Raw genomic sequence first — 25,829 nt, forward strand, 5'->3', positions numbered from 1 at the left:
CTCCCCCCGGCAGCGGGGCGGGCATCGCCGCCGGCACCGCGCTGCTGGAGCCGGCAGCCGGGCGGGAGGCGGCGGCGCGGGGGAGGAGGAGGAGGAGAAGGAGGAGGAGCAGGATGAGATTCAGGCCGTGACTCAGCAGCCGCCGCCGCCGCGGCGATGGTTGCAGTGGGGCTGCCCCTCCGTGCCCGCACGGCTGCCGGGAGCGGGGAGCGCGGCGGGCAGAGCCGGAGCGCCCGCGGGCATCGGCGGGCGGGGCGGGGCCGGGCGCCGCATGGCAGCCGGCGCGGGCACGGCGGGGCGGGGCGGCGGCGGCAGGAGGAGGAGGAGGAGGAGAAGGAAGGAGAAGGAGAAGGAGAAGGAGAAGGAGAAGGAGAAGGAGAAGGTAGCGCCGGTGCCGGAGGGAGGAAGGAACGAGGAGCGGCGCATCCCGCCGCCGAGGGGACTCGGCCGGTGACATCACTGCTGGAGCTGCTGTAGAGGGAGGCGGAAAATGGCTGCTGCGAGGTACCGGGGGACCCCCCGTGGGAAAAGAGGGGCTGCGACCCAGAGGCGTGGGGTGTCGGCAGCGGCGAGCGCCCGCGCAGGTCCGTGGGTCTGTGGCGTAGCCTGGACCCGAGGCGTCGGTCGAGGCCGGTTTCGTGGCGGGGGAAGGGATTGGGAAATGACAATGAGATCCATCCTGACAAGGTGAGCAGGGCGCTCGTGCGGTGCTGCCGCGTGTCCCCGATGCCGGCATTTAGCCGGCAGCCGGGTGCGGGCGGGACGGGGCAGTCTGCGCGCCGGGGCTGTGCAGAGCAGCGCCTGCAGGGACCCTCGCACTGCAGGAAACTGCAACGCGCTGCAGCCAATGTCAGCGCCGTGCCCTTCGCTCAGCGCCGGGCCGCAGCTGCTGCAGCGCAGGCAGCATCAAAATCCTGCCGTGTGCAGGTAGCTAATGCAGATGATGACAAGAGTTCACCTATGTCGCTGTTGCTACCTCTGTGGTTGTTACTGTGATACTCCAGACTTTAAAAAACTCTTTCTGAGGTGTTTGAAAATGCAGTTCTAAACTCCCTCACGCTGCTAAACACACACACACACACAAAAATCATTTGCTGAAAATATAGCCAGGTATCATTTTGCAATATTGCATTTACTCGTGTTACTGGGGGAAAAGGTTCATTCAAGGCAAAAGTCATGTGATTTTCGTGCACCTTTTATGTGAGCACATAAATCTGAAGGACATTTCCAAAACTTCATAGAAATAATCAAAATCTCTGTGTAAATATCGGAGAAACATTGAAATGTTACTGCTTTATATGACTGACATGAACGTACAGAAAAACATATGTGTAAATTTAAGTTAAACTAAAAAAATATGCAAGCTGGAAAGACAGAGAGGGAAATCTATCTGTGTACCTTAAATAAAAACAGGAAAATAATCTCTAGGTTATTAAAATTAATTTATTACCGGGCTAATAACATTGTAACAATTTACTGTACCCTTAAGGTTAAGGAAGTCTGTTATCCTGGAAAGATGCTCATGATACCAGGTGCGGGGGTGGGGGGTGGGGGGGGAATGTAAGTAAAAAAAGGAAAAAAAAAGGGGGGGTTAGGTCTATAATAATTTATTCCAGGATTTTTGTATCATTTCAAGCTATACACCAACAGAGTAAGCCAAAACAGTCTCTCATGTTACTTTGTAAAATGGAAAGTTGCTACATTGCAGCCATGGATTCAAAGCTTTCCCTCACTGCCTAGAAACTGCCAAATGCTGTAAGGTTGTGTTGCATCACGTGGTGCAATATTGAAATCTTTCCTAATACCGCAGTACACTGCAGTAAAATGGTTTTAATGCAGATTACCTGGAGATTATTCAAATCGTCCACATTACCTCACTGAAATATGAAGCAAATTGGTGTGATCTCCTGGCATCGTTCTGCAGTGCCACGCTGCAGGATACTGTGAGAGCAGGAAACTTTTTGACAGCTTTAGCTCTCCACTGATTTATTGTTTCAGAATGGGATGATAGAGTAAAAGTAGCACAGCAGTGACTGCACGGTAAATCACAGAGAACTGAGGCGGAATGGTTCTTTTCACATTGTTCTCAGGTAACAGTGCATAGAAATCGTCTGACAGACAAATTTCTAGTGAAAGCTTTTTAGTTTAAGGTTTATAGCTTTTCCCTTCTAAGAGTTAGAGCTCACTGGTGTCTTGAGGATAATGTTTTTCCAAATGGATATAATAAGTTTCGTGACAGCTGCTTAATTTTTTTTCAAATGCTAAAGAGAGTAGAGTTTAGTACAAGAAATGCTGACATGCATGATTTTTCTGAGAGCTGCTGCTCCAGGCTTTTGAGCCAACTGTCTCACATGTGCACCAAACTGCTGTTCTGGCTTTCCCTATATTCATTACTGCTCTGTGCTTGTTAAATACTGCAGGGTATGGTAGTGTGGTTAAAATATTATTTCCACAGTGAATAAAGTTTAAATTGCTGAATTTCATCCACATTAAAAATAAGCAAATTACATGTGGGTAGATTTTTTTCCCCCAAATAGTAATAAAGAGAATTTAAGGGAAGTTTTATGTGTATCACACTTTTAATCTAAGATTCTATACAGAATGTTTTTCAGGGAACTTTTCCTAAATCTTAAGGATGATAAACAGAGAAGACAAAATAAATGAAGAGAGAAGGTTAAAACAAAACCTCTCATCTGAGATTTGACCTCAGAAGGGAAATCCCGGAGGTGAAGCCACTGCAGAGGAGAAGTAAAAGAAGGTAACAAAGCTTGAGACTGTGTGATAACAGGGGGTGGAATGGGAGGGGAGGTCAGAAGTTGTTGAGAAGTGGAATTAAGTGTTTTATAATCTAAGAAGGCAGTTATTGATCCTGCAATAAGCAAGGGGTCCTGCTGCCATTTCAGAGTACACATAATGTGGCTGCACTTTTGCAGAGATGTGAGCAGGTGGGATGTAGTGTACTGCAGATGCTTGTTTTGATGGGGATCACAGGCAAACAGAGCAGTGACAAAGTCACTGGCAGAGCTGAAGCTTTTGGCCAGAGTGCGGGAAGCAGCCTTTCACTTGAGCAATGCTGAGGGAGGAGGTGGTGATAACTACCTGGGCAGAGGGGTCAAAAAGGAAAGTTCTGCTTCAGAGAACCCACAGAGAAGAGGTGACCAGCAAATGTTTGGACATGGAAAGGGACAGGAGGATGTTTCTGTGGTTGCAGTTACTCTTGAATACAGTTTACCTATTCTCCCAAGTTATGTGAGGTAGGGAAACAACATGGAAATTGTGTCAAAGTCCTGCAGTTTAGCGTAACAGTTGAACAGGGAATGTGCTGTAGCAGCAGCAGCCCTCCTGCAGGGAGACAAGGCAATGTTGACCTCAAATATTCTTTGAGCTGGTCTCTCATGATAGCCTGTTCTGACTTAGCAGTCTTGCCCGGGAAGGCTGAAAGAGGAGATAATTTCTTCCCTTACCCCTGTCCTGCTTGCAGAATTGCAGTACAGTCTCTGGGCCAGTGCATATTCCTTGATAATTTAGGTGATGTTCAGCCACACTTTTTAAAAGAAACTAAAAATTCTAGTTGAATGCCACAGGTTAGGCTGAAAGGCAAAAAAAAAAATTGCAAAAAGAAAGTATGATGGCATTTTGAGTGGAGAAACCACATCTGCAGAGGTCTGCTGACCTCCCCCAGTGTGAGCCATGGGATTCAAGGGCACTCCACAGCTCTGTGAAGGCACCTCTCTGCTCCTGCAGACTGAGGTGTTCTGGACCTCATTTTGCAGGTGTAAGACTCCCTTTATCAGTGAGCTGAGGGAAAAAGGTCACATGCTGGATCTGGTGATGTGGACATAAGAATACGAGATGATACATGAAATGATTTCAGAAGAGTAGCTGAGTGAGTGAAAGGGTAAGATCATCTCTTTTCACTGGTATGCTTTAAGGACTGCGTTTGTACTAATTAATTATAATTGAGTAAAGTATCCTGCCTAAAATGACTACGTAACTGGTTTGAAGGGTTCTCCAATCATCTAATACTTTCTAACAAAATATTTGGATTTTTCCTCATCAAACAAGAACCAAAGTAAATATAGTCAAAACCAAAGAGGCAAGCAAACTAAATACAGAAGACATCATAGTATCTGAGTGTTATCAACATCTTTCGATGAAATAATTGACTTTCCCCCTCAGTATTCTACTCACAGGTTATGTGATGCCATCAGTGCTACCCTAGCAGCTTAAACATACCGTAGGAAATGTTGTGAGAGTTTCTGGTAAATGATTAAACCTTATAAAAAACTTTCTTCAGTTGAAATAACAACATTTTTCTGGCTTGATACAGGCAACCCATTTAAAAGAAATCTGTTATGTGAAAGGACATGTTATAAATTCAGCAAGGTTATCGCAAATCTTCATTCTGCAAAACTTGCTAAATTGTTTACTCTATACAGTGCTTTGTATGGCTAGCATTAGTTAATTCTCACAATATCTTTGAAATTAGGTAAATTTGTATTATTATTTCTGGTTCATTGAAAAGAAAAGGTGAACTATAAATTTAAAGGTTGTATGATTTACCCAAGACCAAACTCTATGATTCCAGTGCTACAGACTAAACCCCTCCATGACTGGAACATTTTGCCTTCTGCAGGTATCATAGGTGACCATGTAAAACCAAATTCTTGTCAGCTTTATATATTTAGAGGTAATTGTCCTTATTTTGTGGGTTCATCAGCTCAAACAACTTGCTTATTTAAATTCTCTCTGCTTATTAGACTGAATGAAAATCAAATGGAGAGTGAGCCATACAGTTGTACACTCACAGCTCATAATGTTGCTGGAAAAATGCTGGCAGGAATTCTGTGGGCATAAATTGGCTTTGTAGACAGAGAGGCTGATCTTGAACCTAGATGGGAATATACTGCTGAAGCTCCTATGGCTTTTTTTTTTTTTTTTGTTACAGCAGCAGTGTGCCCCTTTGTCCTTGGTTGAAATTTGCTCTGTATTCATTTTTGGCAGTGTTTAAAGTAGCAGTTGTCAATCTGTATGTGGCCTTACATCCCAGAGGGAATTGCACTTCATTAGTATTTTAACTGTATAATTGAAAGTTGTTTAAGGATTGTTTCAAACTGATAGACAACACTGGTCATTCCACTGTTATATTACTTTATGAAGTTAGGTTGAACTACATCCAGTAAAAAGACATTTAATTTTACAGGAAGGGAAAAAATAGTGGTAGTAAGTTTTGTGGGTTTTATCCCTGCAGGGAAGATGCCTTGCTGTCAATTCTCTTAAGTGCATGCAGAATTACTCTTAGTTGAAGTAATATTCCCTGAAGTAAGAGGACAATATATATATCTCTTTTTCTAGTTCATGACCTTTAATAGTACTGCAGATTTTTTTTTTCTCCTACCTACCAAAATGCTGCAAAACCAGAGCAGTTGGGGAAGAGCTTTGGAGTAAAAGAGCAAACACTTTGAGTATTAATCAGGCATGACTTCTCATCTATGATCACTCACCTATGAGCCAGTAACGACATATAAGAAGAGATAGTAAAGATGCTGCTAAGTTATTAAATACTCACCAAAAATCAAGCCTGGAATTTTCTAGCTAATATTTCACTTCTTTGCTTTTAAGAGTTGAAGGGAGAATGCCACCAAGAGAAATGCTTTGGGGTAGAATGAAAGATACAACTTCTACTACCTCATAAAAAGAGTAAGATCCTCTTTTAACCTCTCATATCTGGTTTTCAGAGGGTTTGTTTGAATAAGTCCAATTTGAAAGTGCATTAGTTGCATATGGAAAGTATGTCTAGTATTTTTTCAGCCTTTTAGGAAAAGGTTATTTGACTGCTTGGGCTGTTGCATGGAGCAAGTGCACAGTTATGGCACCTCAGCACAGATTTACATGCGGTCAAACTTCCTCTAATGATCCCATAAACATCTCTAGACAAAATAAGTGATGCATCACTGTTCTTTAATGTTTATAGTTTGGGAGCTGTTAAGATGGGTTGCATTGGATTACCCAAGCCAGGGCATAATGAGCACAGCCAAGTGTATGACTTGACAGAGCCATGCTGTTTCTCCTTCCAGGCTACGTATTGCTTCTAAGTGTTTGGGTATATTAACCTGCAAAGAAAGAGCTTTCTTGTGATTATACAAACTCCTGTAGCATAGGTATTTCATCCAGTTCAACAAATAAAGAGGTTTATTTCTTGGTCTGTATATTAATACATTTTGTTGTGCATGGCATTTACAAACAAGCAAATTGAAGTGAGTATTAGTTCTCCATCTGTCAGCTGTGAAACAGCTATTTAATAAAGATACTAATCTGTCATGTAGAATTAAGATAACTTCCTGCATTTTATTTGGTGTCTTGTTACCTTAATGTGAATCTGAGTGTGGATTAAAATACAGATAAATAAATGCACATGGTTTATAGGCATATGAGATATCTAGGCTCCTATTTAAACTCGGGTAAATCATCAAGGCCCAGAGAGCAATGCATTTCCCTGAATTTGAGTGTAGTGCCATTTGAGATGCCTGGATTTAGTAACCACCATCATAAGCCTGAAAGAGGGTCCAAGCCCTGTGTGAAGTCTGTGTCCATCAGAAGAGGCAGTTGGAGGCCAGGCATAATAATTTTTGGTATCTAAGATTGCGCCATGCATTTCTTTTTAGGCCACTGAACTGAACCCTACAGAACTTGAAAAAAGCTGAATCTCCAGGAAGCTTTAACTGTGTTCAGTAGGGGCTTGACTCATATGACTGTTGGAGTTGCTCAAGGCTGAGACATCTCCAAAAGGATGACAGTTGTGATAAAAGACCTGTGGGAGAGTTGTACTTCTAGAGTAGCAGCTGAAGGCCAAGCAAATAACACTGGTGCTAGGCACCTGTTTAGAAAGCCAAATTGATCCCTGTATCTCCAGTGATTACAGCAATAACTTAAGGCACCTGGTGCACCGGTGACACCTAAATGTAAGCATCTTAATCTAGAACTGAATCCTATACTGAAAACCCAGTAATAATGCTACCTTGCTATCTTAAAATCCATTAAAATGAATGCCATGTTTCACTGATTGAATAAATTATTGGTTAGAACAAAAGTTTTGTACTTCCAGACATAGTAAATATACTTGCTTAAAAAGTCATTATTCAGCCTTTCCTATCACTCAATTTAACAAATAAAATTAATAGTTTGATGCAAAAATCTGAGCTTTTCTAATAGATTTCTTTAAGCTTTTGATTTAAGCCACAGTCCTACAAAGGACTTTGGCATATTTAGATATTAATATTGTTTTATAGAATTCCTAGGTTGCTAAAACCTAGGAAGAGGGCACTATTGTGACAAATAGGAATGGCTTCATGAATTCCTTGGGTCACTCAATAGATTTTAGAGTGTGGTATGAGGTTTGCACCAAGTTCTCTGTGTAATCCTGGCAGTTGTAAATGCTGCAGAGGCTTTAAGGTCAAGGCCATTTGGGTAAATAAGGTAAAGATGTTGCTTTACCATGAATAGCATCACTTCTTAGAAAAGTATCTCAGGTTATTTCACAGCGAGTCACACCAGGATAGTGATCTGCAGTGAGGAAGTGACCTCTTGAATATCAGGATTAAAATCTTATCATTCTATCCTTCCTGTGGAAGACAAGTGGGATCATTCCTGTGTGTTTATAGTCTTAAGAGTTGCAGTAGTGTTCTGATAGATGCTCCCCCCCAGCTGAATTTGGAACATAGCGATACTGATGATTCTGGAAAATCTGTACTCTGTATTTCTCAGCTGAGGGCAGCATATTTGTGCTTTTGAATCATCTTTTCCAGAAATGACTAAGATATTGCACTGCAAATCTTTTGAGCAGTAGCACACTTCTGTATTCTGACAGCACCTAATTCCACTGAATTCATTAGTAAATCTTACACTGGTTGCAGGTAAAAAAGATTAGAACCCACAACAGGGCATATAACTTATTTAAATATGGTCACGTTTTCCATCATACCTGCTATTGGAAATTTTGAGACTTCAGTGCAGTCCCAAGTTTTTCATCAACATTGTATTTAATATTCTGACAAGTTCAATGAAAAATGCCAGTCTAAATAACACAAACCAAATCTGTCACAACCACTTATCATGCTGAATTGGAAATAAATAAGTTTTTATGAGGTAGATTAATTGGAAGACCAGTTAAGATTGGGTTTTGGTTTGGTTTTTTTCCAAGGAAAAATTGAAAGCTGAACTCAGAGGGCAAATAATATAAAATGTTAGTACATAATAAAATACTAGCTTTATTATGTGTTGCATTAAGGCTATAGACCTTTGGCCTAAAATAAACCCCCTTGCATTCCACCTGGTCCTCAGAAATCAGAAGAGTTGGGTGCAGCTGGGCTTAGCTTCTGATTAGAACTGATTCAGCATTACCAGCCTGGTTGAGTTCAATAAGAACATGCATGATCACAGATTTGCAAATAGTGCAGTTTACCAGTTCAGTACTATAGATCTGAGTTCAATAAAAACTTTCACAATCCAGATTCACAAAAAGTACCCTTTCCTGAAGTAACAGGAAAGCAGGTTCAGGATTGCTGGTGATAGGACTGCACTAACTACAATGTGTCACTACAGCAGGTAATAGTAACAGAGATCTATTAGTGATAGGTAGATAGAGATATAAAAATATTCACAGGTCTTTACAATGCACTGGAGGCACAAAGCTCACCTAGAGGCATCCCTTCAGGGGAGCAGGAGAGAGAGTCCATCAACCGATCCCAAGTAAGCAGAGGTGCTTTCCCCTCTCTCTTTTTTTCTTTCACTGCCCCAAACCCCACCTTCCTCTATGTAGTAGGTGGGGTTTTGATGGTTATGATTGTACATGTAAGGCATGTTCTCATTTCTCTTCATTTGCATTCTTAGGATGTGAAAGCTAATATGCAAGTAGGGCTTAATGAGGGTCTTGGTTATTTTCAGTCAGAATTTATAGTTGACACAAAAGTTAGAATAAACACTTTGGTCCTCCTCCACCTGCTGAGGTGGCAGTAAAGGCTGTCTGACCTTTACTAGAAAGTCTTTGAGTACATGGAGAAGTCTTTGAGTGGAGAGGAGGCTCGTGGCTTGTACAGAGATGCAGGTTCCCTCTGGGGCTTCTCTGAGATGCCACTGGGAGCAAGGCCTCCACCCCTGGCATCGTTCAGTCCTTATGCCTCCCCCGAGCCAGGCACAAGATAAGCAAGGGCACGTATCTCATGTTTTTCTCAATCAGTCTCATCAGTTCTTCACCGACTTAAGGCAACTCTGTAGCAAGCCTGACCATTTACCATAATGATGGATCTGTGCTACAGTTCCTTGATTTGCTGCAATCAGTGTCAAAGCCCTGTTTTAAGCCAACAGAATCAGACCCATCAAGTGGGTATACAATCTCATGTTGTAAACTTGTAACACTTTGCGCTGTGTTTACTGAAAGAAAAAGAGAAATAATGATCTCAGCATGCCATCTGCCAGTTCTCTGACTGAATGGAACAGACTGTGTCAGACAAAGGGTGACCTATATCTTTAAGTGACCTTTGTGGATTTTGGTGGCCTGGGGTTTTTTTGGGTACTTTTGTTTTGGTTTGGTTTTGTTCTGGCTTTTTGTGTTGCTTAGTAACAATATCATGTGTACAAATTTATAGCATTTGTGCAGTATGTGAGGTGTTTGTAAAAATTAAGAGTCCAATTAATGCTTACTCTGCAGAACTTTAAAATTGTATGGCTCCTTCCTTTTTCTTTTTTCCCTTCTACAAATGACCTAGAATGGTGAAAAATCATAAATTTGCATGTCAGTATTTGTCAAATCAGTAATTAGTGTTTTCAAAGGGAGTATATACCAGAATTAAATAACTTGCAAAGCATAGGTGGCTTTCAGAGGTCATACAATTGTCTCTGTGGTTAGTAGCTGCACACAGGGTAATGCCTGTGAATGATAATGTATCCTGCAAATAAACCACTGAACAGTGTCAGAAATCTTACTTGATGACTTGCAGAACTATGTTAGAAAGATTTAAAACAGACAACCAGATACATGTTAACAGATTTCATATGCCATCCTTTCAGTTCCCTATAGCTTCTGCTGGTCTGCTGGAATCTATCCTACTATTCAAAATCTATTCAAAAACAGAAAAAGCTATTACAAGATGGGTTGGACCAGGCAAGCTTCTGCAAGGAGACACACCATCTCTGTAGTCACTGAGTAGTTGGTGGAGAGAAATAGGCTCTCCCAGACAGTAAGTCATCTGCTGGCTTTTAGACATGTGTCATAGGGTGAGATGAATCACCTCCCTTTCTGCAGTGACTGAGCCAAATGTGGCTAGACAACCTCTCACTTTTAAGGCAGTAAAAGTTTGGTAAGGTTAATCCCAGTCCCCAAGTTACTTTGTTGTCTGATGATACATTATATTTTGCCTTTGATCTGTTTTGGCAAATTTTAGAGGGAAGCATCTCCAGCAGTCTTGACTTGGACAAGGTTCACGTTGACTCCTGTGGGAGGTCAGGGTGAGAAAACACGGCAGGACTTCCCTTCCAGAAAGTGAAGTGTTTCACTATTCCTCTCCCTTATTAGTGACATTTTGTTCTACCTTTCCATTCGCTTTAATCATTGGCTAGAGATGATGCCAGCAGACAGTTAGGTGTTATCCCCAGGGCCCATGGATTGTCACAATAAATTGTGTGGAAAGACGTAGTTTGATTAATGTCTACTGCAGGAGCTGAAGCTGCTCCATAACATAAAAATACTAACAATAAGCTGCTACACTTTATACCTTTCATTTGGTGAGGTAATGATTTCATCATCTTACCCATAGCACAAGCAGCTGGGCTGATGTCCAGCAGAGCTGCAGCAGAGAACAGGGGGCCTGGCCAGTTGCTGTTGCTGCTCCTCAACTGCTTTTCTGCCTTGGTCCCTTTATAAACAGCAGCAACATTCCTTCTCTCAGCATGCTGAGAGAATATGGCAGCTGTTAAGGCCCTCAGTGAAATTGGTTTTGCTGTTTATTAGTACACCCTCTGACCACAGGCAAGAATCTTGTCAGAAGAACTTTAGAGGTAATGTAGATAAATTCCTGAGCTCCAAGTCCCACCATGACCATGGTAAAAATTTTCCTTAGCTTAGAGTGGCAGGATGGATTTTCACGGATCCAGGTGCTTGCCTGGTGTAAAGACTGCGAGATATTTTGTTGTCTGTGTGCTTCACAGTGTCTACCAGTGGCACCATGGGCTCTGAACACCCAGAAGTCCATATGTCCATTGCCTCCACTGAGTTGTTTGACAATGTAGGCAAGTCTGATAGCTTCCAAAAGCTGTTGGGCTTGGTACTGATGTGCATGGTATTGGCATAGTGTGTACGTGAATAGCCCTAGTGCCGTGGGGAATCATCACTTGCCCTGCATGCTGTGAGCAGCCTGTGTATTCAGTGTACCTCTGGAAATCCTGGGCTGGCTTGCTAACCCTGTACAAGTTCAGACCACAAGAATGTCCCATGGCTCAGAGAATATTTGTCTCAATACAAAGTGAGAGACAAAAGACAAACTATTAGAGGACTGCAGGGAAATATTAAAAAAATATATAAATGTCAATCAGTCAGTTGCTATTCTTAGCACACTGGCAGCTCTAACTTTGCTGCAATTCTGTTGTTCTTATGTGGGCTTTTAGGAGGGTAAAGAAATAGCTCACAGCTGCCAAGGTCAAGGGGGGAAATATCAAAGTGCTTCATTTGAGAATCAAAGAACCGAGTGGTGGAGATTGCTGTGCTGAGTTGATCAGAGGCAGATTCGAGCCAGATGAGAAATGTTAAGCTGAGTGAAGTATATACTCAAAAGCATTTTGAAAAAGAAGGAAGAATACTGATGCCCAATGTGATTGCATACACCACCTGTTTTAAATCTGGTATTTTGTTGTGCAGACAAACATGCAGTTCCATTTTGGACCTCACCTGTCCATAGTGAGGTCAGTGCTGAAACTTTGGTTCCTTTGCATTCTGCTTTGTCTATATGTTTTTTCATTTGAATGATCCTTGTCTGTGGTATGAGGATCCATCCAGCATGGATCAGTGGCAGAATGAGGCCTCTGGTGAGTCAGGCTAGGCAGAGTTATGCAGGCTGCTTCCTCTTCCAGAATTTGCATGGAATGGATGTTTTCTGATCTTTCAAGAAAAGTAATGTCAATTCTTGCAAACATAGTCTCCTTTCTCCAGTGAGGTAATACTTAACAGTCCTACTGCTATCACACTCAACACATCCAGCATAAAAATGTGATTTAACCCTCCTTTTAATGGTGATTTCTTATGCTGCTTGCTGCATTGTATCAGTAAACATGTTGACAAGACTGCAGTTGTCTCTTACAAATTAACAAGTTCACCCCTGTATGGAAAGCCAGCTCTCTTGAGGCATAGCACAGACATGTGGAATAGTGGCAAACTGGGCTTCTGCAAACAAATTGACATTACTTCTCAGAGCACTGCAGCCAGATATTCTCACTTTGACATAATAGCCCCATGTAATTCCCCTTTTCTAGCTCTGAGTTACCTTTTTGACAGCCTCTGCATGAGGCACTAAATTTGCTTTTGACTGATTGAGGCTAAGTAAATCGCAAATCACACTGTCACATCTAGGAATTCATGAGTTTTCAGCTCTGTGAAAGTATTCCACCTTCATGAATTGACCATATGTTTGCTGGAAAGAAGATTCAGGTTTGACAAAATCAGATTTTCTATGTATTGATTTAATAATTTTTAAGTAGAAAATATCTTCTCTGAGTATAATGGCAACACTTAAATGAACTGGTTACATTTCCAGTAGAGTTTACACTTTCATGAAAGGCTATCTGCCTAATTGGGAAAATAAAGCTCAAAGTATGACTTGTTCCCTTCTCCTGTATAGAGAAGATCTATACTGAAGTATAGAACCTCAGTGCTTTAAAAAGCCCAGAATGGCCCATTGCTTTAAAAGTATTGTTTTATGAAGCAAATTATTTAGCTGTATATTTGGGTTTGGGTTCTCCTTGTTGCTGTTATTCCTCATGAAGCAGCCCGGCTCTCTTCCAGTCCTTAGCCTGTCATTTCTTTTGTACATCAAGTTTTCCACTGCCAGGATGTGTCATACCTCACCCACTCAGTTGTCCTGGGTAGTTCTGGGTTGGTTTTCTGTGGCTACAATTGTCTTCCTGCCCATGAGATGATAATCATCCATCCCTCTTAATAGCATGCATAGCTCGTACTTTCCTTCATTCTAGGGAAATATTTTATCACACCTGTATCTTTTAGTCAGAGGCTAGGCTAAAATTTTTATTGAGACAAATGAAGTAGTAGTAGAGATCCCAGCCAGAGATAGATTGAACATAAAATTAATATGGGAGCCAGGACTCTGTGAGTGAAAGCTGTTTTCTGTGCATAGTTTTGGAGACAACTCTCTGATGTACAGGTATTAAACAGACCATCTCCCACCCTTCAAGGGGGACACAACTCGCTGCTTGGCTAGTTTTCACTTTCTTAGGATATTTCCATACAAGGTAACTACCAATATCCAGCAAAAGGAGGGTTGTTTGGGGCTTTTTAAAGTGTTGTAACATCCCTGTGGCATGACACAGTAAATGCTATTTTTCCTATGATGTCCTTTAGGAAGCGTCTGTGTGACAAGAAAGCCACTTAACAATGAAAAAATTCACACTGTTTGATTTTGTAAATGATAATTCACTGCAAATTGGAGAGACTTCATGGATACAGGACCTTCCCTGTGATGACAATGAACTAGAAAGACTTCTGAAACCTAATGAGCATGTACTAGTTAACTGGCCTGTGGGAGAAAGAAAGACAGAAAAGCACCTGGTGAAAGTTGTGTACATGAGTGGTGAGTGCAGTTACAGAACACTTGTCTGATATGAAATCTGCTTTTAAGGTATAGTTGCCTGATTGTCTGTGCTTTGGCCTTTTTCCTTTCCATCACTTCAGATGACCCCCAAGAGCTGGTGGAAATGATGCAAAAGATATTACGAGCAGATGAAATTACAAAAATACAAGTCCTTGGAAAAGGCAAGAGGAAGAGGATAGAAATGATATTCTCAGAAAGTGAGGACAGTGACTTGGATAAAGAAAAAGTGAGTTTTTGTCTTTATGTGCCTGATATTGGTAGGTCTGTAAAGGAATGAAACACACTGTAACTATTGATTCTTAATGATACAACACACTATTAAAAGATGTATAGTAAAGGTAGGAATACAGGCAGCCTTCACATGGTACCTCAGCACAATAAGCTGTCAGAGTAATTATTTAGGCCAATGGATTTTGTCCTTTTCTATGTCAAGAGACGAGTGTTATTCAAGGCTTTGGTGCTCTGTAGCTCCATTGCATTTTCCCCCATAAGACAGAAATCTGACTAGTGCACAAAAAAGGGAAGGGACCAGGTGTTCTGAGGTGTGCATTGTGCTGAGATCTGCAGTGACAAAATATAGGCAAGGAAAACATAAAAGTCAACAAAGTTACAAATACATTTTTTAAAAATACTAACCAAGAATATCAAGTGCACAGTGGATAAAAATTTATGGTATATTATGAAATACTGTAATGAAAGGCTCTATAGGAATGCAAAGGTACATTATGCACTTGTTTACAGGGGAAGATGGTAAAACATATAAAAAGAAAGAAATCATTGCAGGCATCTGCTCCTGCCAACATCCTGAGTCAGCTTGAAACATCGTTAATTAACAAACAGGTAAACATCCATTTTCATCAATTTTAATGTATTAAGCAGAAGCAATCTTAAATGTATTTTTGAGGGGGGCATAGGAGTTTTGCCATAGTGAAGCTAACAGTTCTAAAAGATGCTACTTTGGAAAACTGATGAATAGAGAACAGAGACAAAGGTTACATATCACCTAACAGTTATATATTACACTGATCTTTCATTTTTAATTTTTATAGGAATAGTAATAGCTATGTTTGGTAACAGCTTTTATTAAAATGCACTGAGTCTGTTTATACAAGGCAATTTTTGGATTTAGCCAGATATTTTAATGTTAGTTTTGATGCTCTGATTTTATGTTGTTGTTGCTGTAGATATCACAGTTGCTTGGGGGTTTTTTTTTCAGAGAGAACCATATTCAGGAAGCAACTTTCTATATAGTGAAAGTAGCAGTGATGATGAAGAGCCTTTATTTCAACTCTCCAAGGTAGAACTATGTGCCAAAATTAAAAGTCTCAAGAGGAAGCTGACAGATACCATGAGAGAAAACTGCCGCCTAAGGCAGTCTCTGGTGATGCTTCAAGGTAAAATTGGGAGTATTTTGATGAAGAGGAAAGCCTGAAGGTCAGGAAAAGCTTGATTTATAAAGAGGCCATTTGGATGGGAATTATGGATGCTCAAGCACCTGACATGATCAAGGCCTACCATTAGCATCAAAGTCTGTGATACATGGCAGCATTTAATTCCAGCAGCACTTACTGTCTTACACAGAAGCCATGCAATCATAGAGTTAGAAATGAAGAAATCTGTCTAATCCTGCCAGTTGTTCCCAAGAGAACCTTTCTGTATGCTGTGTAACCATTGGCTAAGCTCAAATACTTCACTGACCAGTCCAACTAACCATATTTACTAGCAGTCTTTCTTGATCAATTGATATTTTATTTATTCTGAAATTACTTAATTTCTAATTACTTTGGTGATTCCTCATTACTGATAATCTGAGTTAGTTTCAGGTACACCAAATTTAATTCTTTCCCAGGGATGAAATATTTTGTTCTTTTATAAATGTATCCTTCATCTCTTAGTGATCACCTCTGAAGAGCCTCTCACTTGTCCCTGTCCCTTACTCTGAGGCAGCCGAAACTGAATCCAAAATTTCAAACTGTTAGTGAATGAATAAGGTTTAAAGAGGATTTACTCCTTCCCTTGCCAGCTACACCATACCATCCCTAGACAGTCTGGTATCTGGTTTTTTTTATTGTTAGATGATTTACCAACTGTTTAGCAGAGTCATTGCCCACTTGACTGCATTTCTTATGTTATTCATCTTGATTTGAATCATTCATCTCCACTTTTTAAAATATTATTTGTAAACCTTTTCTTAGCATCTAACAACTTTTCTCACACATGTAAGTCCATTTTCCTTGCATCTTGAGCAATTGGATTAGTCTTTTACAGTATTTTTTGTAATTTAATATTCTGTATCCTGCTGATATGTCATCTCTTGCATCCTTTTTGCTCTGCATTGATTCTTCTTAATGGATGAAATAAAAGTTTATATTTGAAAATATTACTTTGAGGAAAGATTATTTAAAACATATCCTCTATAGATTAAAAAAAGGGAAAAGCTTCTGCAGTCTGTGTAACTTCTATGAAGAAAAAAAAATCAGACATCACTTAGCCCATATGCAATAGGCTTGTGGACTTGTAGAGATTTTGAGATTGTAAAAAGAAAAATAGTCTGGTTTGTGCCATGATGGGTATAAACAAATAGTTCCTCTTAGCCTTGCACTGAACTGATCTATTCTAGAAACTGAGGCCAGATCTTCATGGGTGGGCACAACAGAATAGCAGGAAAACCTTTGAGAGAAGAGGAAAAAGGTATATTGAAATGTCTTTGCTGACTACTTTGAGTCTTTCTCATTATGAAGGAATCTAATTGCAAAAATATACCTGCTTATGTAAGTGGAGTCTGAAAGCTTCAAATACTATTTTACCCCTCTCTTTTCATCTGATTTCAGTGTTGCCACAGGCAGTCACTCATTTTGAGGAACTGGTAGGGATGGCTGAAGCACTGCTCAAAGGGGGAGTGACGTCATCTACGTCCAGTCTGCATCCACATGCTGTTTGGAAGGCATCTCACAATCCATTAGCAGATTCCTATGCAGCTATGCATAGTAACTCCAGCTCACCAGTAACTTTGAATGTGGAAGATGAGGACCAACAGACTGAAAAACAGGTCAGTTAAAAGGCAATTTCAGGCATAAAACTTTATACATTATAAACTTTACTGCTATAGCATAATATAAAAAATCAGCATCAGTAAAATAATTTGTCATAATTGCATTGATAACATGACTAATGAGCTCCTTTTGTGCAGAATGCTCTTTCCATGAGAAGCATTAGGTTTCATTCAGTGTCCTGTACACTCTCAAATTCACTTTAATTTCAGTGACCTTGCATATCTGTGGCTAAGGGCAGAATGTGGATGCATGAAGAAACTACCAAGATCCAGGGATAACTTCCAGCCTAATGGTTTGGATGCCAAAGGGGAACGGTAGTATTTCAAAGATAATCTAAGAAGAATACCAGCAGTCTGTTCAAACTGTTGATTTGTAATTGGAGGTTGGTGTGTTTCTGCTTCTGTTCCAGACATTGGCCAGCAGTTAAGTAGAAATACATGTGTACAGAGATACTGAGTAAAGAAGTTCCCCTATTATCTGCAATTATAACAGAACATGATTGAGAAATCTAAGGCACAGAGGCTGTAAATGAAAAAAATGAAGGCACAACCAAAAGAATGATTCTAGCTTCTGCATTCACAATTTACATAAACATTATTATGCACCAGTTCATGCTAATCCATGCAAATCATTCTTGTGTGTTGTCATGGGGTGCTAAAATCCGAAGAAGTCTGTTAAGAATTATCAAGGTATGTTTTGACTGCATATTGCAATACACAAAATTTGACCTAACATCTTCAAAGAAATAAAAAGAGCTCATTTTCTGAGCAACCTGCCTTACTTCATAGAGGTAGCTCAAAATTGCCTATTAGGAGAGTTCAAATTCTTAGGCTGTACCGCTGCTGCATGCAGAAGCCACTCTCAAAGCCCAGGAGCAGATGTCACAGTTCTTAGGGCATGTCTGCTCGGAGGCAGGAATATTAGCTTGGGCATAGTGCCCTGCTACCAAGGCGGTACAGAAACCATGCCAGAACTGGACCACAGCCAGCCTGCATGGAGTGCAAGCAGAAGGATTTTGCTGTGTCTGAACATGTGCTGTCTCCACTAGTGAGTAATAAGGATTGCCTGGTGAAGGGTTTGCTAGGATGCATGGGGTCCTTAGTGTGCCCCACACTTCCTTCTGGAAAACAATCAATCTGTGTGTATAGTCCCAAATGCTGAGTGGTATGCAAGTGTGGTGTTATCTCAAGCACACCGTTTGCAGAGATTACTTTTGAAATTGTGGTTTAAAAATAGAAAATAAAAAAGATATTTCAGTGGTAATACTATTTAATATTTCTAGAAAACTGCAATAGTTATGCCTATGACCAATTTTGTTTTCCAGTTCAAGATCGAAAAGTGGCAGATTGCACTTTGTAACAAGAGCAAACCTCAAAAATTTATAAATGACTTGATGCAAGCACTTTATACACATGAATACATGGCTACACACAGCCTGACAGGTGCAAAGTCCTCCTCTTCAAAGGATAAAGCGGCAAAACCAGCTATGAATCAGAATGAAGTTCAGGAAATCATAGGTGATGACTTGTTAACATTACTCAATGTGGCTCTGACTTGACAGGGGGCTTTCTCCAAGGGAGGGGCTGTCATGCTTAACAGCTGGTCTACTCAGGTGATGAGCTGTTTCCTATTTCCTTCTTCAGCTACATGTTTTTTTGAACCATCTGTTAAAATTACTGCCAGTGAAATGCTAAGCAGTAGTATTTCTATTGCATGAATTCTGTGGGTTTTATTTAGGTGACTGCTCAGGCACAGTGATAGTGTAAATATTTTAGCCCTTGCAAGGTTGATGCCTTGGTGGAACTACCTAAAAACTGAAGCTAGACAAAATTAAGAGAATAAAAGTGGTTATATTTATTGAAGGGCCTTCAGGTACAACAGGGCAGTCAAAGCCCCCAGGGCCTACACCCAAAATGGATGAGGGGGTCACGGGTTTTCATACATTTATAAGTTTGGTCCATTTGCATATCGGGGGTTAATCCTCCAATTACAGCTTTAGGTAATGAAGTCATTTACCCCAAGTTTGCTCTCCCCCAACTCACTATTGTTTACATTTCTCGTGGCCTGAGACAGTACGGTGTCCTTGAGTTTTAGGCCTAGAGAGGAATTGTTTTGTCTGACCAAAATGGGAGAAGAGTAGCTAACACTGTATATGGAGTTTAGAATTATACACTAAAGAATTACAGGATATGAAATATATAAAAGCTAAAATCCTGAGGCATCAGGTTAACTTTGAGTGTGATGATAACAGATAAGGGAAGGCAGAAAGAGGACACATTTGGATCAAATTTAAAATTATGTCTACTGTGTCCTGGAGTTTAGTGAATGTTATGAATTCTGACATTTTAAATAGCACTAGAGGCAAAATGAGACTGTATAGGAGACAGAAATAGTGATCAGAGAAGCAAACAAAATTTGGTTTATGCTGAGGTTTAAGGCAGAAAATATTTGGTGCATAGGACAGAAAACAATTTCAGATGGAAGTACCAGCTTTAAAGAAAACAGTATTTTGTGAGCATATGAAGCCAAATTTTCATTGGATTCACACCTGTAACTAAATACTAGAACAATATAGCCTTAATTCCTGTACTATAATCCCTCCCCCATTGCCATTCCCTTGGACTTCTGCAGTTCTCTTGGTTCCCTTCTCAGCTTAGCTCCCGTTCCTTCACCTCAGTACAGTTTTGTTGAAGTTAGCCAGCAGTTTCAAAAGTTATCAGTTGCAAAAATATTTTTTCCTTAAGAACCTTGTTAGAGAAAAAGGCCCAAAATCGAGAGAGATAAAAGGAAACAGTGTGTAGGATGGTAAAAATATATTTAGAGGCAGTAAGATGAGACAGTTTCAGAATGGCATATGAAAATGAAAAAGATTTAATGGGATGAGAAAAATGGTTGATTTCAATCTTAATAATCTTTTTCAACCTAAATGATTTTATGATTCTAAATCCTACTAGTGTCTAGGCAAAACTGAAAAGGGAAGCAGAGAAGGTAATGAGGACACAGAATACAGCATGTTGTGGAGAATTCAGTGACAAAGCCTATAGAGAAATCAGAGAACTTTGTTAAGGTAGAAAAGAATACTCTGGAATTTCAACAGAAAAGTGTCAACATTATACAAGAGAAAAAGAAAAATCAGAAGGAAGCTTGGGAGTTCTAGGACTGTAGAAAATGAGTTAGTAGATCAGATTATTTAAAGAAGATGGAAATTGTAGGACTTCAAAATAAAATGAAATGAAAGGGGAGGGAAGATGATGGAAAAGAATGGAGTAGGAATCGCATTCCTCATGTTGAGTCCTGTTACTGTTGCATTCAAAAAATGTAGCCAGGCAAAACAGAAGGGAATTTTTTAGAAAAAGTGGCATCACCTGCAAATGAAAATTACTGAGGAAAAGAAAAGTAAGATTCAGAGGCATAAGGACTGATGAGGATAGGAAAAGGACTCTGATCAAGAACAGAACATAAGGACAGAGGATTAGCAAGCACAAATAACTCACTACAGAAGCCCTTGTGGCCCTGTAGTTCCTTTTGAGTCTGCCAAGAGCAGGCACACCAATATGGAAGGCACAAAGAAAAACAGGAGCTAGCATGTGCAAAATCTATGAAGGAGTTTGTAAAGACAGTGAAGTAACTAGAGTGGAAGCTGAAGTAGCTGGAACTTTAAAAGATGCAAGAAAAATATTTTAGATCACACATCTCTTGTTTCCCTGATTTGGAGGCTCCATATATATATCATCTCTTTATTTTGCAGGAATCACAAAACAGTTGTTTCCAAACACAGATGATGCTTTAATAAGGCGAATGATGGGACAAAAACTAAACAATTGCACCAAGAAGCCAATTTTAAGCAAAGATCTTAACTCAGGTGCTTTTCAGAAACATAGCTTTTGGTAAGTCAAATAAAAAAATGCCTGCAATGTGCAATTCTGTATATTACTTCATAGTAACAAAATCTAAAAGCAGTCTTAAAATTCAGATGACAATGCATATTTACCTACTTGGTATATGCACTACCAAGTCAGTAAATACTTCCATAACCTTGTACAAAAATTACATAATACAGAAGCAGTCCAGCTTAACATTACTGCACAAAAATAGTTATTGGTTCCAGACAAAGCAGCACAAGACTATTAAATTACAGGAAGAGAATACAGAAGTAAACAAATGGAGTTGCTTTGCTCACTATGTCTATTTTAGATTTGGCATTATTTACCTTTCTTATTATTCTCTAGCTCACCAGAGAGCAGTCAATTCCATTTTCATGTCACCTGTTGTGCCCCAGTTAACCCACAAGTGAATATAAGGAAAATCACACCTCTTTGCTACATATTTGTAAGAGTACTGTAGGAGAGCTAAGCTGGCAATCCTTTACTGCCAAAAGAGTCTAAATTATTGGGTCAGAGGAATTATTAAATAACCTCTTACATATTATGGGCATTTTTGCCTTGCGAATGAAACTAATATAAAATTACCAAACTCATGCCTATGGTCGGTCAAGTCAGCCATTTGCACCATGCTGTTTCCACATACACCAAATGTACATATCACAGAATGGTTGAGCTGGAAGGGACCTCTGTAGGTTGGCTAGTCCAGCCCCTGCTGCTCCAGGCAGGGTCACCTAGACCAGGTTGCTCAGGGCCATGTGCAGTTTAGTTGAGTATCTGCAAAGAGGGAGACTCCACCACCTCTCTGGGCGCCCTGTGCCACTGCTCCGCGCCCCTCATGGTGTTTCCTGGTGTTCAGACAGGACCTCCTGTGTTTCCATTTCTGCCCATTGCCTCTGGTTCTCCCACTGGGCACTACTGAGAAGAGCCTCCATCTCCTTTACTCTCCCATCAGACATTAGTGCACATAGGTAAGATCCGCTTGAGCCTTCTTGAGGCTAAACAGGCCCGGCTGCCTCAGCCTCTCCTCAGGAGCACGGTAAGAAATGAGCAATGAACAGGACAAGAGATTAAAATACGGTGACAGGGAAAAGAGATTTGTGCTTACTTAGACTTTTTATAGTGAACTAACATTTTTCTTCTTCCTGGTTCACTTACCTCCTGCATGTTTTTAAAATCTGTATTTGCAACTGTAAGACACTTCATAAGAAAAAACCAACACAACAAAACAAAACAAAAAAACCCAACAACAACAATAAAACCACCCCAAGACATTTGACTATGTTGTGACACAAATGTTTGAAAAGTAGCAGTGCTTTGCTTCTAAAATTCCTTCCTAAGCCACCTGGTAGTACTCCATGGACCACCAGTGGTCTGTGAATTATTACTTGAGAAATACTTACAGAATATCTGTTAGAAAAATCCGCATACACAGGTTTTTCCATCTGGAAACAATAAACAAATGCACTAGCCTGGCAAAAATAAAGTTTACTATGTTAATGCTTTTCTCCTAGAGATGAGAACACTTTGTAAATCAAAGGTCCTGTGTATTTGTAACGTACAGTATGCAATGATTCACTGCAGTATTTTTCTTTGTCCTTAACACAAGCAGGAAAAATAACAGCACAAAATCACAGATTTTGTCTTCTTTGAAAGTATTAAAATCTCAAATATTTTAAATCTTTATCTTCATCAGATGGATCCATAAATTTTGCTAATTCCTGAGTCTTTAGTGTACACGGTATTCCTGAAGCCTTGATAGGAGGACCTTGACTATACTAAAACAATTCTGGGTTGTTATTTAATACTGCATATAGACCTTCCAATTTAAACTTGGTATTTTAAAAATGCCTTTGTGTCTGTTATTGATCAGTGCTTATGTAAAATCCAGTCCAACATCCATTGTAACCAATTCAGATATTGCCTGAATAGTGTCTTTTGAACTGATGCATTTATAATGGAATTTTTTTATATCTGTTAAGCATTCCCTTACTGTCAAAGCAGTTAAGCACCATGTAAGTAATTAAGACAATTTGGTGATTCCTTTAGCTCAGATGACACACATATTCCCTGTAAGAAAAGTAAGACAATTTTAAAGTGCTCAGAATCTCTGTTACTCCTCCAGTCCACCTTCCAGCAATGAAATACAGAGGGGGGTAGAGAAAATTCTGTTGTACAGTACCTTTAGTAACCACTTACACACACAAGTTACTAACTTTAAAAACTGGTGATACTGCAGCTTTTATATCCTTCCTTGCTGCTATTTCTTCCTCCTCCGCCTTTCCCCAGAGTACAATTATGATTGAAGACAAGAAATCTGGAGTCAAATCCAATGAGACAGACAAGTTTCGATCTCAGATCCATGAAGCTGAGGTGAAACAAGGAAAAAGGGAATGTGAATGAAGAAAACTATTTAACTAGCTAATAAACAACCTCTGCAGCTTGGAAACTAAGAACAGTACTAATTGCACATTTAATGGTAAAATCTCAAACTTAGTTATAAATTATCTCAACAGTGCTTCAACAGCTGCTTCTCAGGGCATCATCTCTTCAGCTGTTCCTCCTAGTACACAAGACCAGCAGGATGATGATTCACCAGCTGCTAATGCACAACTTCAGCAAAGTGACAGCTGCCTGACTCCTCCACCTCCCACCCCGGAAGGTCAGCAGGAGCGTCCCAAACCCACTTCGTCTAAGGTGGAGTCTCAACTCGCCAGCAGCTCACCAGCGCCCTCTCCCAGCCAGGGTTGTGGACAGGATCTCAGGAATTCAGACAAGGAATAACAGGCAGGTGTTTCATTCCAGCTCACGTGCTCAACGGAGATTAAGAACTAGTATAAAATAAAAAAATAAATAATATCTAAATTGTACTAGATATATGGTAGTATCCAACAGTGGACAGAGATAGAAGCCTGAGAACTTTTTTCTCAAAACAAATGAAAATCCCATAGTCTAGAATAAAAATGAAGCCATATTAATGTCTTTGGATTTAAGATATTATAAGATATATGCATGTTATGCAGTAATTCAAAAAACAAACTTTTACTGAAGAATTCAAGTAGAGTTCCCCTTAGTTAGAAAAGAACATTATTTAAAGTACTACCAAAAGAATATATATGAGGAACCATAATTCCCTTGCTTTCACCTTGACAGCTGAGGGAAAACTGCTTAACCGATCAAAGAAAGCTATTGTATATTAATGCAAAAAAGATATAGTGATATGGAGAGAAAATAGATGTATTTCCTAGTGAAATGAAGACTGTGGCCTGCACAGGAATAGAAAGCACAGGGCCATGTGAGCAGAAAAGAAGAAATAAAATAGATGTTTAAGGATGCTACTAACTTGGAAAAAAACTTTCTTAGGGCAATGAAACTACAACTTTCAATATATCCACAGGAAAGAAGCAGCTAATTTTTAACCTCTCAAAGTAGGACAGGCAATGGAAGAAGCCATGTTCCCTTGTAGCTCAGGGAAGAGTCCTCCAGGAAAGCTTGTTTAGTTGTGGAAGCCATTCCCTTGCAGGGATTCTGCTGCTGGTTCAGTAGCTCTTGCTCTCTGTTCTTCCCTGACCATCAGGTCGATAGGATAAGGATGCCTGGTCCCTCCAGTTGGGAAATAGAGGACACTTCATTAGAAGCAACTAATGTTAAGGGCAGAGTTGCCAGCTTCTACTTCCTGTGGTTTGATTTTGGTATGCTACCCCTTGCTTAGAGAAAGGGTGGACAGGCAGAATATTCCTCGTGGTACCAGAAAAATCCCAGTATCTGGGCAGTTCCCCTTGAGATCTGACAGTGCGTCTCCCAGGAAGCAGCTGGCAGTCACACAAACCCTATAATAGCCTAAGGAGGAGGAGGGGAAGATACAGGTTCCCCAGGGAAGTGGTCACAGCACCAAGCCTGTCTGAGTTCAAGAAGTGTTTCGACAATGCTCTCGGGTATATGGTGACTCTTGGGGTGTCCTGCACAGGGCCAGGAGTTTGGCTCAATGATCCTGATGGGTCCCTTCCAACTCAGTATATTCTACGGTTCTGTGATTTTTTTCCTTGCTGACTGATTTCAGGTTTACGGTGTGCTGACACGGGAAGGAGAGAACGCTTGGGACTATAGCTTTCCTGTTTGAGTGTACTCCTCCCAGAACAGAGTACTATTAGCTGAATCTATTTCAAACACAGCAAACAAGCAACTAATGAATCAGATTGGAAAAATGAAATGACATCAAGTTAAAGAAATCTAGCTTGATTTAAGGAGGATTTCAGGACATCTGAGTTATACCCTAATATTATTATAGAAATAATATTAGGGTAAACACTGAAAAAAAAATCTGAAAATAAGGTTATCAGCCAAATACCCCTGAAGGGAAGTGCTGCACATCTAACTGTTCTAGAGCAAGGCACTGTGGAGAAGACTTTTGTGTGGGCTGGGGTACAAATTAAGTGATTTGCTATCCTTTTTCATCTCTCACCTAGTAATTCCTTGTAGATAGGATCAGGATGAAAGCAGGTATGAAATATGTTAGTTCTATCTCATGCTATTAACTACCATCTATAAAATGTAACAGAAGAATGTTTGCTATTATGTATATTTTGTATATGTAATTGTATGTACAGCATATATAATAATGTATATAGTTAATCATATTTTTGAAGCGACTTTCTATCAAATAAATTGAAACATTACTATGTCTTAGTGCTGTTTTATTGTGCTCACTGTCTTCTGGGTCTTTTCTTACATCAGCCTCTGTTGTACACTCTAACATACAAGGTTAGGGTTTTTCCCTCTTGTTTTTGGGTTTTTTTCTTTTTCTTTAATAACTGTTCTGAAGCCAGCTTCTGTAAAGCTCGTCATTTTACCTGGGGAAGGAGTTGGCCCACCTTACAAGGGCACTTTAACCTTAAAGCTGTCACAGCTGATGCTGCACAGCTGCAGCTGTTGTGCAGTTCAGGAGGTGTTGGAGCCCTTGGGCAGGTAGATGGAGCCGAACGTCAGCAGCTGCTCTCGCTGTGGCTGGTGCAGCGCTGCAGATC

At 40.2% G+C, this 25,829-nt stretch overlaps 1 protein-coding gene across 7 annotated transcripts; it reads left to right on the forward strand.

Annotated features, from left to right (window-relative positions):
* Nucleotides 1-335: 335 nt before the first annotated feature.
* Nucleotides 336-25,484, forward strand: BEND6 (BEN domain containing 6). 7 transcript variants are annotated; one of them, XM_048298164.1, is made up of 10 exons: nt 336-687; nt 2,601-2,758; nt 13,622-13,850; nt 13,952-14,097; nt 14,613-14,711; nt 15,088-15,265; nt 16,703-16,920; nt 18,249-18,441; nt 20,673-20,811; nt 23,322-25,484. In XM_048298164.1, the coding sequence occupies exons 3-10, from the start codon at nt 13,655-13,657 to the stop codon at nt 23,587-23,589; spliced, it is 1,437 nt and encodes a 478-aa protein (XP_048154121.1). In that variant the 5' UTR covers nt 336-687; nt 2,601-2,758; nt 13,622-13,654; the 3' UTR covers nt 23,590-25,484. The 7 variants fall into 7 exon arrangements, with proteins under 7 accessions (XP_048154121.1, XP_048154120.1, XP_048154127.1 ...); XM_048298163.1 differs by having other exon boundaries at nt 336-504; XM_048298166.1 differs by lacking the exon at nt 336-687 and adding an exon at nt 3,774-3,898 and having other exon boundaries at nt 1,586-2,758.
* The last annotated feature ends 345 nt before the right edge of the window (nt 25,485-25,829 follow it).

Source organism: Corvus hawaiiensis, chromosome 3 (assembly GCF_020740725.1).
Source record: "Corvus hawaiiensis isolate bCorHaw1 chromosome 3, bCorHaw1.pri.cur, whole genome shotgun sequence".
Lineage (NCBI taxonomy): Eukaryota > Metazoa > Chordata > Aves > Passeriformes > Corvidae > Corvus > Corvus hawaiiensis.

Bases quoted from the DNA above. Each gene is read 5' to 3' on its own strand.
- BEND6 (XM_048298164.1), top strand. From the start codon at position 13,655: ATGAAAAAATTCACACTGTTTGATTTTGTAAATGATAATTCACTGCAA. The intron at 14,098-14,612 runs GTGAGTTTTTGT...ACTTGTTTACAG, and splicing joins GTGACTTGGATAAAGAAAAA to GGGAAGATGGTAAAACATAT. The intron at 15,266-16,702 runs GTAAAATTGGGA...ATCTGATTTCAG, and splicing joins GTCTCTGGTGATGCTTCAAG to TGTTGCCACAGGCAGTCACT.